General features: G+C 58.1%; 6 protein-coding genes across 6 annotated transcripts; 5 read left to right on the plus strand and 1 right to left on the minus strand.

Moving 5' to 3' along the window:
- Positions 1-353: 353 nt before the first annotated feature.
- TRAVEDRAFT_152391 (SMAD/FHA domain-containing protein) lies at positions 354-2,598 on the minus strand. Its single transcript, XM_008043276.1, has 3 exons — positions 1,580-2,598; positions 1,424-1,527; positions 354-1,368 (listed from the first exon to the last, which is right to left on the minus strand). The coding sequence occupies exons 1-3, from the start codon at positions 2,407-2,409 to the stop codon at positions 671-673; spliced, it is 1,632 nt and encodes a 543-aa protein (XP_008041467.1). The 5' UTR covers positions 2,410-2,598; the 3' UTR covers positions 354-670.
- Positions 2,599-2,869: 271 nt separating this feature from the next.
- On the plus strand, positions 2,870-3,628 carry TRAVEDRAFT_30529 (uncharacterized protein; the record flags this gene model as incomplete). Its single annotated transcript, XM_008042781.1, has 1 exon — positions 2,870-3,628. A coding segment is annotated over exon 1 (160 nt), but the record flags the coding sequence as incomplete, so codon positions are not given.
- Positions 3,629-4,378: 750 nt separating this feature from the next.
- TRAVEDRAFT_66104 (succinate dehydrogenase iron-sulfur subunit) lies at positions 4,379-5,803 on the plus strand. Its single transcript, XM_008043277.1, has 7 exons — positions 4,379-4,549; positions 4,620-4,691; positions 4,756-4,939; positions 4,991-5,132; positions 5,255-5,378; positions 5,432-5,607; positions 5,666-5,803. The coding sequence occupies exons 1-6, from the start codon at positions 4,415-4,417 to the stop codon at positions 5,582-5,584; spliced, it is 810 nt and encodes a 269-aa protein (XP_008041468.1). The 5' UTR covers positions 4,379-4,414; the 3' UTR covers positions 5,585-5,607; positions 5,666-5,803.
- A 1,133-nt stretch (positions 5,804-6,936) lies between these two features.
- TRAVEDRAFT_152398 (catalase) lies at positions 6,937-9,391 on the plus strand. Its single transcript, XM_008043278.1, has 9 exons — positions 6,937-7,032; positions 7,088-7,459; positions 7,516-7,566; positions 7,623-7,802; positions 7,859-8,016; positions 8,068-8,361; positions 8,418-8,886; positions 8,946-9,071; positions 9,129-9,391. The coding sequence occupies exons 2-9, from the start codon at positions 7,336-7,338 to the stop codon at positions 9,257-9,259; spliced, it is 1,533 nt and encodes a 510-aa protein (XP_008041469.1). The 5' UTR covers positions 6,937-7,032; positions 7,088-7,335; the 3' UTR covers positions 9,260-9,391.
- Positions 9,392-9,698: 307 nt separating this feature from the next.
- On the plus strand, positions 9,699-10,821 carry TRAVEDRAFT_73600 (60S ribosomal protein L17/L23). The gene is made up of 5 exons (XM_008043279.1): positions 9,699-9,933; positions 10,093-10,302; positions 10,421-10,491; positions 10,545-10,622; positions 10,681-10,821. Exons 1-5 carry the CDS (start codon positions 9,921-9,923, stop codon positions 10,726-10,728), a joined length of 420 nt encoding a protein of 139 aa, XP_008041470.1. The 5' UTR covers positions 9,699-9,920; the 3' UTR covers positions 10,729-10,821.
- Positions 10,822-11,505: 684 nt separating this feature from the next.
- On the plus strand, positions 11,506-12,753 carry TRAVEDRAFT_128730 (RNA-binding domain-containing protein; the record flags this gene model as incomplete). Its single annotated transcript, XM_008043280.1, has 4 exons — positions 11,506-11,726; positions 11,782-11,908; positions 12,083-12,282; positions 12,348-12,753. 4 exons carry the CDS (start codon positions 11,506-11,508, stop codon positions 12,751-12,753), a joined length of 954 nt encoding a protein of 317 aa, XP_008041471.1.
- Positions 12,754-14,218: the final 1,465 nt, after the last annotated feature.

The following is a 14,218-nucleotide window of genomic DNA, read 5'->3' on the forward strand; positions in this document are numbered from 1 at the left end:
GTACTTGTATTCGGTAAACGGAGGTACTAATATCGGAGTATATGCTTAGTCTCAGGTCTGTGAGAGTGTGAGTGACATTCAATGGTATTGCATCATTGATACGCTCGTGAACCCTGCCATTATTGTGGACATGTATCCGTACGCAATTGCTGATTGATGAAATCAACCCGCCGAGCAGGCTATCGTGCAAGTGTTGACATGCTCGAGACCCACGCACCTGTGCGCCCCCGACCACCGCCCGGCGACATGTGTGCACCCCGGCGCATTCATCCCAAAGAATCTCGGAATACGGACATGTACATCGAGCGACGGCGCGATTACCCAGAAATATTATATTCATACATATGTGTAGTGTACCGTCATGTTCGGTCGTAGGAGAGGAGGCATAAGGGCTGTAGAAACCACACGGAGAGACAGACTATATCATCAGAGCACAAAACAATTCTACGAGTTTCCGGATACAACGGGGTGGATATACACTTGCGCGTGCCAGACGGGAAAAGGGGGGAGGAGTACCGAGATCATGGGTGTATTCACGGCAGGACGGAGGAGGGAGGTATACGGGGTGCTAGCCAGAATGTTCGCGTTCGTAGCGGCGTACATGCAACGCCCGCGGTCGCCAAGCAGCAGCGCGAGAGGGTGGAGGGGGTATGCGTGAAGGGTGATGTTGTCACCGCTTGCGCTTGCCGGGCATAGAGCCAGCGTGCTCAATGGCATGTCCGCTGCCATCGCTTGAGCCGCCCTCGACCTCGAAGTCGCCCTCCGAGTATCCACCTGGGGTGCCCCGCCCGTTCGAACGAGCAGGGCCAGGGACCGGGGAGTCAGAGTTCTCCCTGATGTCGACCATGCGATCGCCGTCGATGTACTCTTGAGAAATCGCAAGCGCAGAATTGCTCTCCGGCAGGGGCGGCAAAATGACCATGTCCTCCATCTCGGCGTCCACGTCCTCCGCTACGGCGGCCGACGGATTGCGCGCGGAACCGGCGCCCCCGGGTGGAGGTGCACGACGTCCGCGGACACCGGAACGGCTGGCCCCCATGTCGATTTCTACCTCGGTCTCCGCACCGACGTCACGCTCCCTGTCACGCTCCCGACTACTCCCATCGCCGGTGTTTGGGCGGTCGCCTACAGCGGTCAGCGCTACCGCCACCGCTGCGATCGCAGCAGACGACTCCGCAATGGACTGCGCATCGAAGTCTTGGTCCGCCTCGACTTCAACATCCTCCTCCAGGTCGGCAAATGTTCTGCAGAGTGGACAGGAGAAGGCGGGGTGATGCGTCTCAAGGAGGGGGCGGATGCATTTGTAGTGGAACGCATGTGAACAGGGTGCGATGAAGAGGGCCTGGTGGATCGTCACGCCAAAGAGACCTTTAGGATTAGGTGAGATTAGTGGACCCCGAGCGCAGATCGGGGAGATACGTACAGATGCAGCAGTCGGGCAGCGTGGATTTCGATGCCACCTTCTTCCCGGAAGAAGTGGACTGTTGTGGGATGGCGATCGATTTGAGTTGCCTCAGGGCGTTCGCGCTGTAGAAACCGTCAGAACATATCGGAATTCAGCAGGAAAGACAGGACGTACTTGAAGGGGTTCGTGTGGTTTTGCCATTCTCTCCCAACCTCAACCTTGATCTTCACGCACTTGTAGATGTCCTCGGTGCCGCCCTGGTAATCAACACCCAGTTGGAGAAGATCGCCGTCCTTGAGCTCGTGCGGACGTGACTCGTTGTTCGCTGGCGACAATCGAACATGGTTCAGGAAGGTTCCACTGCTCGACTTCGTGTCCCTGATGAAGAACCTGCCCCCGGCTTCAACCCAAATCTCCGCGTGCGCGCGGGAGACGACCTTGCTCTTGAATGCTAGCTTGTTGGACCCCATTGCATTGGCTGCCGCTAGCCCCAGTCCTGAGCGGTCGGTGAATCGGCCTATACGCAGTGGGGTATCGCTCTCGCGCACGTCGCGCGAGATGGGGTCGAACCGAAGAGACCGGCGCGAGTCCAGATGAGGCACGAGGCGGATGCGGTGCGCTGGCCCGCTGCTGGCGGCAGGCGCGGACGACGATATCGCGGGGCCAGTGACAGTGCGCGCGACTGCTACGGCGGGGGCATGGGACGAGGCAGCGGCGACGGTACCTGCGGAGCGTCGTCTGCGAAGCATCTGGGAGAAGCCGGGGGTTGAGTTGGACTGCGAGATGGATGGTTGAAGGTTCGAGGAGGCTGCTGCTGGGCGACGACGGTGGCCTGAAGCGTGGTCGACGGGGGCAATGGCGGGGGGTGGAGAGTCTCTGGTGACGGCGTCGTGGGGTGGAGAGGGGTGAGACTGGGAGGTGCCGCGGGGTCTCCCGCGCAGAAAGGAACCCAGAATGGACTGCCGGGCAGAGGGCGAGGGATCACCTAGTGTGACTGGATCCATCGATGGGGAGGCGTGTTTGTTGTTCTCGTTGTTCTCGTCGCTGTTGTCGCAGTTGTTGTTGTCGTCGTGGAAAAGAGCGAGGTGGTTGAGCTGGACGGCGAATCGTCGATCGTCCAAGCTCCGCCAGTGCCTTGGCGGTTTGGCGCCGTCAGCCGCTTTCGGCTCACGCTCGTCTCTTGCCAATTTCCCCCATCTCCTCCGACTCTCTGTGCTGCAGCTCGCACCGCTCGCCCTTCCTCAGCCCAGCGTCGCCAGTCAAGATCTTTGTATCCGTGTTGCGGCAGGCAGTGTCTCCTATCACGGGTTCATCGCCTGCGCTCGGACGCTGCGTTTTCCGACACTCTCGATCTACATGCCTCCTCCTCGTGCTCACAAATGAACGGCGCAGATGCGAACTCCATTGTATGGAAGCTTGCTTTACAATCACTTTCGGCACCAAACGCCCTTGCATTCCCACACGCGACGTAATCTGCGCGCCCGTGCGCGTCCGGCGGTCCGAGCGCATTCAGGAACAGCCTTGTTTCTTCCGACCCGGGATTGAGCGCGCAACGGAGACAAGGCTGCAACATGGCGACGGGCACTACCGCAGTATTCATAAACCTCTCAATTGTTGTGCGGATTGAACATCACAAGCTTCGCGGGTCGACCTCAGACGTGTCGCCAGAGCGTTCGAGTGGTGGACATCCTCCGCCAATCCTCCGCCTTCGATCGAGCCTCAATGAATTTAGCGCCGAGCCACAGAGGCTAAAAATCGCCTTGCGCTCCGAACACCCGAATATATTCTCCTGGACAAACATAGGACTGATTCGGTACGTCCCCCTAGAAATGACCGGTGTACGTCGCTGCTAATCACCCAAGGTTCTTCTGTGACACTTTGTGCGGCGACCGATCATCAAGGACATTGGTGCCTAGACAAAGCACGGCCATGTGTAGTCCTACGTTGGACTATGTAACCTTGCCCAACTTTTAGCCACCCCACCCCGTACGTGCAAGTTGGTCCCGCAAGAACTTTACACAGGTCTCTACTATCGCGGCAGGGAATGCATATAGCGACAAGCGATGCAAGTCCGAATGCCCTGCGTCCTCTACGTCTCCGTTCGGCTCTCAGGATCTCAGTCGGCAGGGACATTCCTGGTCATTATGAACAGCTCCACGCTGCAATCTCGACCGAGAAGGTCATAAAACGACTCGGAGGTATGACGCCCAGTGTTTGTGTGAGGTGTGTCCCGTTACACTCCCTGTTGCGTAATAACATCTTGCTTCCTTTTCATCCTACTCTTTGCCTTATGCACGTATTGATTTCTGTTGCCAGCGGCGCACTACGATTGGAAGGTAGAATTTCAAGGAATCAGCATGCATGGCACACCACAACAAACCATTTCTCCCGGGGAAGGTGTCATTCAAATTCAAGCTGCCCGGCCGTTGTGTCCGTATGTCTCCTACGACCCAACATGTACGACGATGCATGGTACTACACAAATTATGATATAATATTTCTGAGTAATCCTGTCGCCGTTCGATGGCCGTCTTCATACGTTGTGTTTGGGCATCCTCCATGACGAGCTGCCAGCATATCGCGACACGCGAACACACCTACTGCGAGTCTCCAACCACCACAAACTCGACATGTGTTTTGCGAGGACCGTTCGAAATCCTCGTGTTAATAATATTGTTGCAGTAGACACAGTGTAGCCTAGACCCAGAAACGACCACCTCCATGTGCTCCTATTTATGCTCATTACCGTCGGCCGTACGCTTGTAGGTTGTCGGACGATGATATGGACAGGACGGACGAGTGCGGGGATGGCGAGGACGGTGACGACAAGGCTGCGTTCCAGAACTGGACGGCGGGGGAAATTGGGAGCGCGTGATTGGGTCGGGGGAATGCGGCCGAAGAGACCGGGGTAGCTGGCGCGCCCGGATGCAACCCTCCCCCTCCTCAATCTCGTGCGCCGTTCGTTCCGCCTACGCCCCCTCTCTCCTCGTCCACCACCTCCCCCTCGCCATGCAGTCTCTCGTCGCCGCACGCACCAACGTATTCCGGAAGTCTGCGCGGGGCTTCGCGTCGTCGGCGGCGCGCGCGCAGGCCGCGCCCGTCGAGAAGCCCACCTTGAACAAGGAGTTCAAGATTTACCGCTGGGTATGTCGCAACCGCCGCTCTCACCCGCCATATATTACACTGGGTACTTAACGTGCTTGTGTGCTGCTAGAACCCTGATGAGCCGTCGAAGAAGCCGACGCTTCAGACCTACTCCATCGACCTCAACCAGTGCGGTCCTATGGTGCGCCCGCTTTACCTCCTTTCCGTTCCTTCCCGATTGACCATCCCGCCTCCCGTGTACATAGATTCTCGATGCCCTCATCAAGATCAAGAACGAGATTGACCCCACACTCACCTTCCGGCGGTCCTGCCGTGAGGGTATTTGCGGCTCCTGCGCCATGAACATCAACGGCCAGAACACGCTGGCATGCCTTTGCAGGATTGACCGAACCCCGACCAAGGACACCAAGATCTATCCTCTCCCCCACAGTGAGTGAATATCTTCCGTTATGTTGGGTTGCGGGACTCACGTCGTTGCAGTGTACATTGTCAAGGACCTCGTGCCCGACCTCACGCAGTTCTACAAGCAGTACAAGTCCATCGAGCCTTACCTGCAGAACGACAACGTACCGGCGGACCACGAGCACTTGCAGTCGACAGAGGACCGTAGGAAGCTGGACGGGTGAGTGCTCACTCGTGAATGCTCAGACGTAGCATTCCGCGTGCATATATGCGCGAAATTCGCTACGTTATGACGAGTAGATCACGCGCTCGTATACACACACTGACCTTCTGCCTTCTTAGCATGTACGAGTGCATTCTGTGCGCATGTTGCTCGACATCGTGCCCCAGTTACTGGTGGAACCAGGACGAGTACCTCGGCCCCGCGACGCTCATGGCCGCCTACCGCTGGATGGCGGACTCCAGGGTGAGTAATTCAACCTCCGCAACAGCGAAGCGGTTTTGTGACACTATTTGTAGGACACCTACACGGAACACCGCAAGGAGAAGATGCAGAACGAGATGAGTCTCTACCGCTGCCACACCATCTTCAACTGCGCCCGCACCTGCCCGAAGGGCCTCAACCCTGCCGCCGCCATCGCCAAGATGAAGCTCGAGCTCGCCGCGGAGTAGAGCTGTGCACCATTTTTTGCAGAGTGAGTATAGCCTCTACGCTTTAGACGCTATGAAGGAAGCTCACCGGAAGATGAACAGCAGAGGTTCCATCCCGACATGGACGAGGTTGGGCCCAGTGAGCGCGAGGATCGGACCGTCCAGAGGGTACCTACAAGGTCGTACACTAGTCCCTCGTTGTGACATTTTTAGTATTATCAGCATTCACATTTTGAAGCACTTGCGGTGGCCCGAGCCTCGACATATAGTCTTGAGTTCGCTTCGTACGCCACGGTGGGGGAGCGACGGTCGTGGGGTACCAGCCAATGGCCATCATGCTATCTGACAACGTAGGAGGCGCCCGCCGGATATCGATCGTCGACGGTCGTAGCCATGCATACTCATCTTTGGCTGCGTTCATACCAGTTCGGTGAAGGCGGTTATATCTGTCGGTGAGCTTCTGTGAATAGCTGTATTCAAAGAGGCTTTACCGTCGTATCTGACAGGAGTCCGAGGACCGCAAGCATGCGAAACTGTCCCACATCTCGTGGAGGATTGCATGTGCGGGGGAAACGTGGAACAACGACGTTGCCTGTGGTCCTTCTACTCTCACCCGTGTTGCTGGAGGATTCATCTGCATCCCGCTATCTGCCCGGTATCGCTTCGTCCTTGCGAGTGCTTTGGGCCGTGTTCCCACCAACGCCCGGGCCGTCGCGTCAACATGCGTGGCGGGTGCCCACGACCTCTCCAAAGCTCTAGCTCGAACTCAATCGCAGAAGGGATCCCAATTCATTCGAGCCGGATGAACGCGACTTTGGGCCTGGTCTCGGGCCAGATAGGAAGGGCAGCGCGCAGGTTCTCCTGGTGCCGTCCCAACGGCCCCCGCGTGCTACGGCGTACGCAGGATGTCGCGACTTGGCGCGATTACTAGACGGGGACCCTGCACGAACGTGACCCCGCGAAGCCGTTTTGGCTTCGTTCGTGCGGCGTCGCAGTCGTCAGATGGACAGGACACGGGGTCTCTCGACCCGCGCCGACCTGTCTCGATTCCGACTTTTCCCTGTGACAATCAAGACCTGCGTTCTTCTGTGATCCTAGGTGTTCTACGTCGACGTCCGGAGGAGGGGATTCGTTGCGAACCGCACAGGTTGCTGGAGGAGCTGGGAATTTCCAGGTATACATGCTCCGTTCTATTGCCAAAAATAAGTTCGAAGTATCCGCTGACGCCCTATCCTGCAGGACCTGTAGCCCCTTTGAGTCGGTCCGCCGTGTCTTGGATGCTAGTCTGCAGCGACGTTCTCCTGAAGTACGCTGGTCAGGAGGCGGCCTCGTATGTCTGTCACGCCCCCGATTACACCCGGCAGCCCTCGGGCGGCGCGATGACATCTCTCCGCAGCCCATGTCACCCACCAGACATTAGCAACGTTGGCACTTGAGTAGCACGAGAAGCCCGAAGGCTCGGCACCCTGGTGCGCTTTACAAACCCCTGAGCGATGAGAGGACGCTTACATACATCACGTGCAGGTCCGCGGGCGATCGTAGCGTCCTGTGTCTATTACTCAATGCGCGTCGCCCGCTCCATTCACACAGAATATCCACTGGATCCGTGATCTGCTGACATGGGTAACGCACTCTGGAGTTAGGATTAGGCCGCCGGGCTAAGGGGGGAGCGAAGGGCCCGTTTCTGTACAAATACCCGGCATCCCATTCGCACACCCTCCTTCGAGCCCTCATCTGCTCTCTCTATCCCTCCTCTCCTCCACATCTCAGAAATGCCGTCCCCGAAGGTCTTCAAGTCGCAGGACAACGCCGTCTACACGACGTCGACTGGCGCCCCTGTCGCGCAGCCGTACGCTGCTGAGCGCATCGGCAACATTGGGCCCCTGCTGCTTCAGGGTACGCCGAGCTCTGTCCCTCGCTATGACGCAACCGATATTGAGTGATCCGTCTAGACTTCCACCACATCGATCTCCTCGCCCACTTCGATCGCGAGCGCATCCCGGGTGCGTATCATATCGCCCTGATTAGTGTGGGCCCCGCCACTGACGTCGGCGTCCAGAGCGCGTCGTCCACGCCAAGGGCGCTGGTGCGCACGGCTACTTCGAGATCACCCACGACATCACCGACTTGTCATGCGCGGCGCTGTTCAAGAAGGTCGGCACCAAGGCGCCGGTGACTATGCGGTTCTCGACCGTCGGTGGCGAGTCTGGTTCCGCGGACACGGCCCGCGACCCTCGTGGTGAGTAGATTGTCGTGTCGATCGTGCTCCCCGGGTGTAGGCTCATGGGGATGCAGGCTTCGCGATCAAGATCAAGACGGAGGAGGGCAACCTCGACTGGGTGTTTAACAACACGCCGGTGTTCTTCATCCGTGACCCCGCGAAGTTCCCGCACTTCATCCACACCCAAAAGCGCGACCCGCAGACCCACCTCAAGGATGCCGACATGTTCTGGGTAAGTTGGCACTCAGTATGAAAATGATCGTCTGCTCACAACGTTGTGCAGGACTACCTGTCCCAAAACCCCGAGTCGATCCACCAGATCATGATCCTCTTCTCGGACCGCGGAACCCCCGACGGCTACCACAACATGCACGGCTACTCCGGTCACACGTTCAAGTTCGTCAACGCCGAGGGCAAGTTCGTGTACACCCAAATCCACGTCCGCAAGGAGGGTGGCTTCAAGACGCTCACCGACGCGCAAGCGACGAAGCTCGCGGGTGAGAACCCCGAGTACGGTCTCCAGACCCTCTTCGAGGACATCGACAACGGCAAGTTCCCGGAGTGGAAGGTCTACGTTGTAAGCAGACGTCTATTTCTTGTTGCTACGACATGCGATGTTGACTACGGCTCCAGCAAACGATGACTGCCGAGCAGGCGGAGAAGTTCCGCTACAACATCCTCGACCTGACGAAGGTGTGGCCACACGCCGAGTTCCCGCTCCGCCCCGTCGGCAAGATCGTGCTCGACAAGACTGTCGAGAACTACTTCGCCGAGATCGAGCAGGCCGCGTTCTCGCCCTCGCACACCGTTCCCGGTATCGAGCCCTCCGCGGACCCCGTCCTCCAGTCGCGTCTCTTCTCGTACCCCGACACCCACAGGCACCGTCTCGGCGTCAACTACGGCCAGCTGCCGGTCAACGCGCCCATCGCGCCCGTTGCGAACTTCCAGCGCGACGGTGCCATGACGTTCGTCAGCCAGGGCTCGCGGCCGAACTACCAGAGCAGCATCGTGCCGCTCCAGTACAAGCCGAAGGCGTACCAGAACATCGCGCACGAACACTGGCTCGGCCACGCGCAGGCGCACCTCAGCGAGATCACTGAGCGTAAGTGCCGAACATCTGCTTTCGGGTGATCGCTTTCTGACCTCCCGCGTCTTATCTAGTTGACTTCGAGCAGCCCCGTGCGCTCTGGCAGAAGGTGTTCAGCGACACCGACCGCGACCACTACGTCAGCAACGTCGCAGGTCACCTCGGCGGCGCGAAGAGCGCCGAGGTCAAGGCCAGGCAGCGTACGTCCATTTCCATATTTTGCGCCCCGTCCAGCTTGCTGAAATGCTCCCTTACAGTGTCCGTCTACGCCGCCGTCGACCAGACCTTGTCCGACCGCATCGCCGACGCCATCGGCGCGCCCCGAGTCAAGCCCCTCAAGGTCAAGCCGGCGGCGGAGGCCATCCGCTTCAAGGTGTCTGGCGTGTAAGTAGCGCTGCATCTTGGGTGGACTTGCGTGAACGCGGACAGTTGTGTGTCATGACATATATCGAGCAGTGCATATCCTGTGTTGTACTAGTAGAAAGGAAATTGATGTCCAAAGTTGTATCACTATCATGACACGTCCCGGGCTGAGGGCCTGAGGCTTCGATGGGTGCATATGCCGCACATTCTTACCAATCTGCGCTCTCGCTGAAAACACCTGATGTGTGTGCGACATGGAAAGGAATATGGCGAGACAACGGTACGTGGTTGAGCTGGCGGACGGATTCGAGGATGGACTCGCAGTGCCGATTTGATTCGGCAACACCCACTCTTAATTGTGTGGTCATTCTGTTGATAAAAATGATAGAGCAGATGCGCCTGCAGAACACACGTCTCTCTCTGTACACCGAATGTAATTATTGGCTTTCCTGTGTCAGTTGTGCGCGAGCCTGCGCCTTATGTACGGGGGCGGCAGGCACTGGAGGGGCACAAGCGCCTGTTTCGGATTCCTGGTGCGAGATTGGGCGCCTAATAGATGGCGGATGCGGGCGCTCGAGAGAGATAAACTGTACAGGACCACTCGGTAACTGCCGGGGCGAAACCTTGCAGTAGTGTAGTCTACCGATTTCAGCGGCTCTAGCAACTCCAGCAAGTCCTCAAGCAAAATGTCGAAACGCGGTACGTACCCATCCTCCAGAGTGTGGGGAACCCATGTCTTGACGATGTACTGACGCTGTCGTGCGATTTCTGCAGGTTCGTACTCGTCGTTCTGGCTCACTGGCTTTCCGTCTGGTCCTGACTTTGCGGCTCCTCTCTTTCCTGCGGTGCTTTGAACAGGTGCGGGTGCCTCTGGCAACAAGTTCCGGATGACCATGGGTCTCCCCACGGGTGCCGTCCTCAACTGCGCGGACAACAGCGGCGCCAAGTCGCTTTTCGTTATCGAGGCGTACGGTACCGGCTCCCACCTTAACCGTCTCCCCGACGCCGGTGTCGGTGACATGGTTGTTGCGTCCGTCAAGAAGGGAAAGCCCGAGCTGAGGAAGAAGAGTGAGTCTCATATCATCTGCCCGGGCGGACGAAGAAGTATGCGCAGTAGGGCGCACACTGAAGGAAGCTCGGGTGAATATCCCTGAATCGCTGCTGATACTCTATGTCTTGTAACTAGCCATGCCCGCTGTCGTTGTTCGTCAGCGCAAGGCGTGGCGCAGGCGAGATGGTGTCTTCCTCTACTTTGAGGTGCGTAATATCGGACGTTAAATTCACAACCGGAGAACTCAGCCTTGTTCCAGGACAACGCCGGCGTTATCGTCAACCCTAAGGGTGAGATGAAGGGCTCTGCCATCACTGGCCCCGTCGCAAAAGAATGCGTAAGTGTCGTTCCGGCTTTTTATGACGACGCCATGTTTACGATGTTTGCGTATTCAGGCGGATCTCTGGCCGCGTATCGCATCGAACGCAGGTACCGTCGTATAAGCCCTTCTCACTGTTGTCCTATGCTTGTATTTCGTATGGTTATGACTGCCACCACGCTCTCGGCTCTACATGATCATGACCAAGCTCTTCGCGCGATCGACTGTACGAATGTCCTCGTCTCAGGAGTCACAAGAGCACGCCAACTTCACTCCGTGTGCGGCTGTCAGGCGGTAGCGTACTGCTAAGTATACCGCGCAGGCTGTTATATCGTCCAATTGGGTGCTTCGGGGAGTTTGCCCAAGGTGATTGTTCTTTCATCTTCGTGGAGGTGCATTTGTTTGAACAACAGAGGTCAGTGAAGACGTCCGTCAGGGAGCTCGGACTCCGTCCCTTTCAACTAGCGTTCTTGCAACGATTGCCTCCCTCCTAGCTACCCCTTACGCAATGATTAATGAGCCTGCTAGGCATGGTTGCAATATATCACCCGGTCTAGTCTTGTACATCATTCCAGTAGCCACTGGCCTCTGCCACAGCAAACTGAGCAAAGTCTGGACTCCGAGAACGTACGTATATACGTCGTTTGTCGCGGTCGCGGCCTTTGGCAAAACATAGTCGGGGTAGCAGTTATCGATATGGCACCGTGCGGTGTGAGCTATGCATATATGCATATATCAGGATTAGAGTGAAGAAAGTAGCTCGAGGAGGACGTACACGAAATAGGCACCTGGAATTTCGAAGAGAGCGAACCAGGCCCATGGGCGCCTCACGTCTTCGCTCTCTTCCACGACTCTCCGCTCGCACCTCCAAGGCTACCGCCTCGACAGCCTCGATACTTTCATGGAATCTCCCACTCAAGTCTCGCCATTAACACCGCATGAAGCGGAGGCCTCACAGGGCATCCCGCCCGACGCGCTGAATGAGCTGAACGAACATCTTTCTTACCCCGCGCCGTCCGAAGTTACGGTGCCACTAGCCTCGTCCTCGGCATCCTCTGCGCAGCCACGAACAATTCTCAGGGACAGATTATACGTTGGGAATCTCCACCCGACCGTGGACGAGTGCGTTCGATATCGTGCGTGACGCTGCCGCCCTGCTGACGTCGCCCCCCGCAAGATATGCCCTATTGCAATTGTTCTCGAAATTCGGCAAGGTCTCGAAGCTCGACTACCTCTTCCACAAGGCCGGCCCGCTCAAGGGCAAACCGAGGGGCTACGCGTTCGTGGAATACTCCAACAGAGACGTACGTCCCTTTCTCCGCTCCGCAGCGGCGCGCGCTCACCCCGGGTTTCTTTCTGCATGGCAATCGTACCCGTACACGACCACATGCACACATGGTTTCCGCTTGAAGCGAAACCCGGGGTTCGCGGCCGTCCCGTCAGCAGCAGCTGACGTTTGAATCACCGCTACTTGCTAGGACGCGGAGAAGGCGCTAGCGCACGCGCACGACAAGCTCGTCCGAGGCCGCAAGCTCGTCGTCACGTACGCGAACCAAGCGCCACTTGACGCTTCGGGCGCGCAGGGCCCTGCGTCCAAGTATCGCCGGCCGGTCAGCGACGTCGGCAAGCCCACGACGCTCAGCATGCTGAAGAGCGCGGGTGCAGGGCGATCGAACGCGTACGTGCCCTGCGCTAGTGTACTTGCCATCATGAACCCCGTCTGAGTCCATCTGTCCGCTGCAGAACCGATGCCAAAATCGCGCGCATGGAAGCGAAGCTACGACAGCTCGAGACTACCTCCGCCGCCGCCGAGGACTCCAGTGGTGCAAGCGCGGGTGCGGGCGCGTCCTTGTCCGGACACCCTTCGCTACCGCCCAAACCTGTCTCGGGGCCCATCATTCCCACATCACGGCGTGCGCCCACAAATGCTGCGTCGGCACCGGCACCCTCCCGCGACAGGGGGCGAGGGCGGCCTCTGCCCATTCTCCCCATCAAGCCGGCCATCCAAACGACCAGCAGACCGGCGAATACACCGCTTGCGACGTCCTCGATGTCTACCCCATCACCCCCGCGCGCTCCGCCCTCTCGGAAGCCGGCGCTGACAGGTGTACGTATGGTGAAGAGCAAACCCAACAAGAGCAGCGGGTGATCCGAGGACCGAAAGGATGGGGTCTTTCTTGTGTTCATTTCTTCGGCTATCGTGGGGTCCATTTCGGTTGTACTTGTTCGGGGTGTAGCGCAGACGATGGCAGGAATCCCGCTGTATGTTCGTAACCCATCTCACCCAATCCTTGGCAGTATATCGGATCAGTACGCGCGCTTGTCATTTCCTGCGGTCGCGCGAGAGCGAGGTTCGACTCCCCGCCAGGGAGTACCTTTTGGCTCTCTTCCGCAGTACCAGCAAGCTCATTGTTACCCCAAGGACCTACTTAGGACTTCCAAGGAGACACGATGTGAGGCTCAGCACGCTTGCCGAGGTGCGAGCGTTCTTGCGAAGCGGCCTTTGACGCTGGGCTCCATGCGCGCCCAATGGGGCATTCCATGGATGCAGCGAGGCCGTCGAGGCGGTAGTTGTGGCAGCCGCGAAGACCTGCAGAATATCGGCGGAAGGGACCCCGGGCGGCAGAGAGCCTGAACTGAGATCGCCGTCACCGCACACAGCGCCCAAGCGTGTGAGAGAGCGCCTGTCGACGCTGGAGCGTTCCCGCGAGACGCGTCACTTGACGCTTGCGCCCATCCACGACCGTCCCATTTCTCTCATCCCGCGAGCCTTGTGAGGGCGTCCGCCGGCTACACGGAGATACTGTCTTCATTGAATGCTTGCACGTCCGCGATAGCGCGCGGTACATCCGGTTTCATCGCGGTAAAGTTGTTGCGATTCACTTCCGGGGTCGAAGGGTCGCTGACGATTCGCATGTTCCGCAGGTTATGGGAACGCTGGACATTTGCCAGAAAGCTTCGCGATTCGCCCGCGTCAAACCTCGGCTCTTTCATATGCCATGTTCGAGGCGGAGTACGTGTCGTATCTGGCCTCGACCCGAGGGTCAATGGAAAGGTCCATGCAACTTTTGGGGCGCGCCGGGCGTTATACACGCACGACCTTGGACAGGGCACTCTTCGAGACCAGCACTCAACACTTCGGGGAGTGCGCGTGTGCGAAACCTCGTTCGATCCATCAGTTACGGAAGGCATGCTAGAATACGCTGATAATTAAACCGCATTTGCGCAGACTATCAAAGGCACCGGAAGGATCTTGTGCATTGATGGTTCCACGAAATTGGCACGTCCGCCTCGAGGATTCCAGGCGGAACTGTGCATCAAGCACCGCTCCAGAGGGATCCCTGTCATTCAGGATATGACGATGGCGCGCTAACCGTACATGGCATGTACCGCGCAGCTCCCCTTCTGCCTATGTGACTCGTTGGACTCACAGCGCGACCGTCTTGGGCGAAACCACAGGCCCGGAACCACATGGGATCAGCGCGCAGGCCCTATTGAACGCCTGGCGTTCTCCACTTGCCCACAGCGGAAGGAGACCCACAGCCACGCTGCCCTTCGCTAGATGCTCTTTCGCTCTCCGCTTGCCGCCCGCTGCTTCGCCGCCTTTGTTCTGG

Source organism: Trametes versicolor (assembly GCF_000271585.1).
Source record: "Trametes versicolor FP-101664 SS1 unplaced genomic scaffold TRAVEscaffold_9, whole genome shotgun sequence".
NCBI lineage: Eukaryota > Fungi > Basidiomycota > Agaricomycetes > Polyporales > Polyporaceae > Trametes > Trametes versicolor.

Coding starts and splice junctions, on each gene's coding strand:
- TRAVEDRAFT_66104 (XM_008043277.1), top strand. CDS start 4,415: ATGCAGTCTCTCGTCGCCGCACGCACCAACGTATTCCGGAAGTCTGCG. Junction 4,550..4,619: donor AGTTCAAGATTTACCGCTGG/GTATGTCGCAAC, acceptor GTGTGCTGCTAG/AACCCTGATGAGCCGTCGAA. Junction 4,940..4,990: donor GATCTATCCTCTCCCCCACA/GTGAGTGAATAT, acceptor ACGTCGTTGCAG/TGTACATTGTCAAGGACCTC.
- TRAVEDRAFT_152398 (XM_008043278.1), top strand. CDS start 7,336: ATGCCGTCCCCGAAGGTCTTCAAGTCGCAGGACAACGCCGTCTACACG. Junction 7,567..7,622: donor CGATCGCGAGCGCATCCCGG/GTGCGTATCATA, acceptor GTCGGCGTCCAG/AGCGCGTCGTCCACGCCAAG. Junction 8,362..8,417: donor CGGAGTGGAAGGTCTACGTT/GTAAGCAGACGT, acceptor CTACGGCTCCAG/CAAACGATGACTGCCGAGCA.
- TRAVEDRAFT_73600 (XM_008043279.1), top strand. Junction 10,303..10,420: donor GCCCGAGCTGAGGAAGAAGA/GTGAGTCTCATA, acceptor TCTTGTAACTAG/CCATGCCCGCTGTCGTTGTT. Junction 10,623..10,680: donor GCCCCGTCGCAAAAGAATGC/GTAAGTGTCGTT, acceptor TTGCGTATTCAG/GCGGATCTCTGGCCGCGTAT.
- TRAVEDRAFT_152391 (XM_008043276.1), bottom strand. CDS start 2,409: ATGGATCCAGTCACACTAGGTGATCCCTCGCCCTCTGCCCGGCAGTCC. Junction 1,528..1,579: donor AACCACACGAACCCCTTCAA/GTACGTCCTGTC, acceptor CGGTTTCTACAG/CGCGAACGCCCTGAGGCAAC. Junction 1,369..1,423: donor GCTGCCCGACTGCTGCATCT/GTACGTATCTCC, acceptor CTAATCCTAAAG/GTCTCTTTGGCGTGACGATC.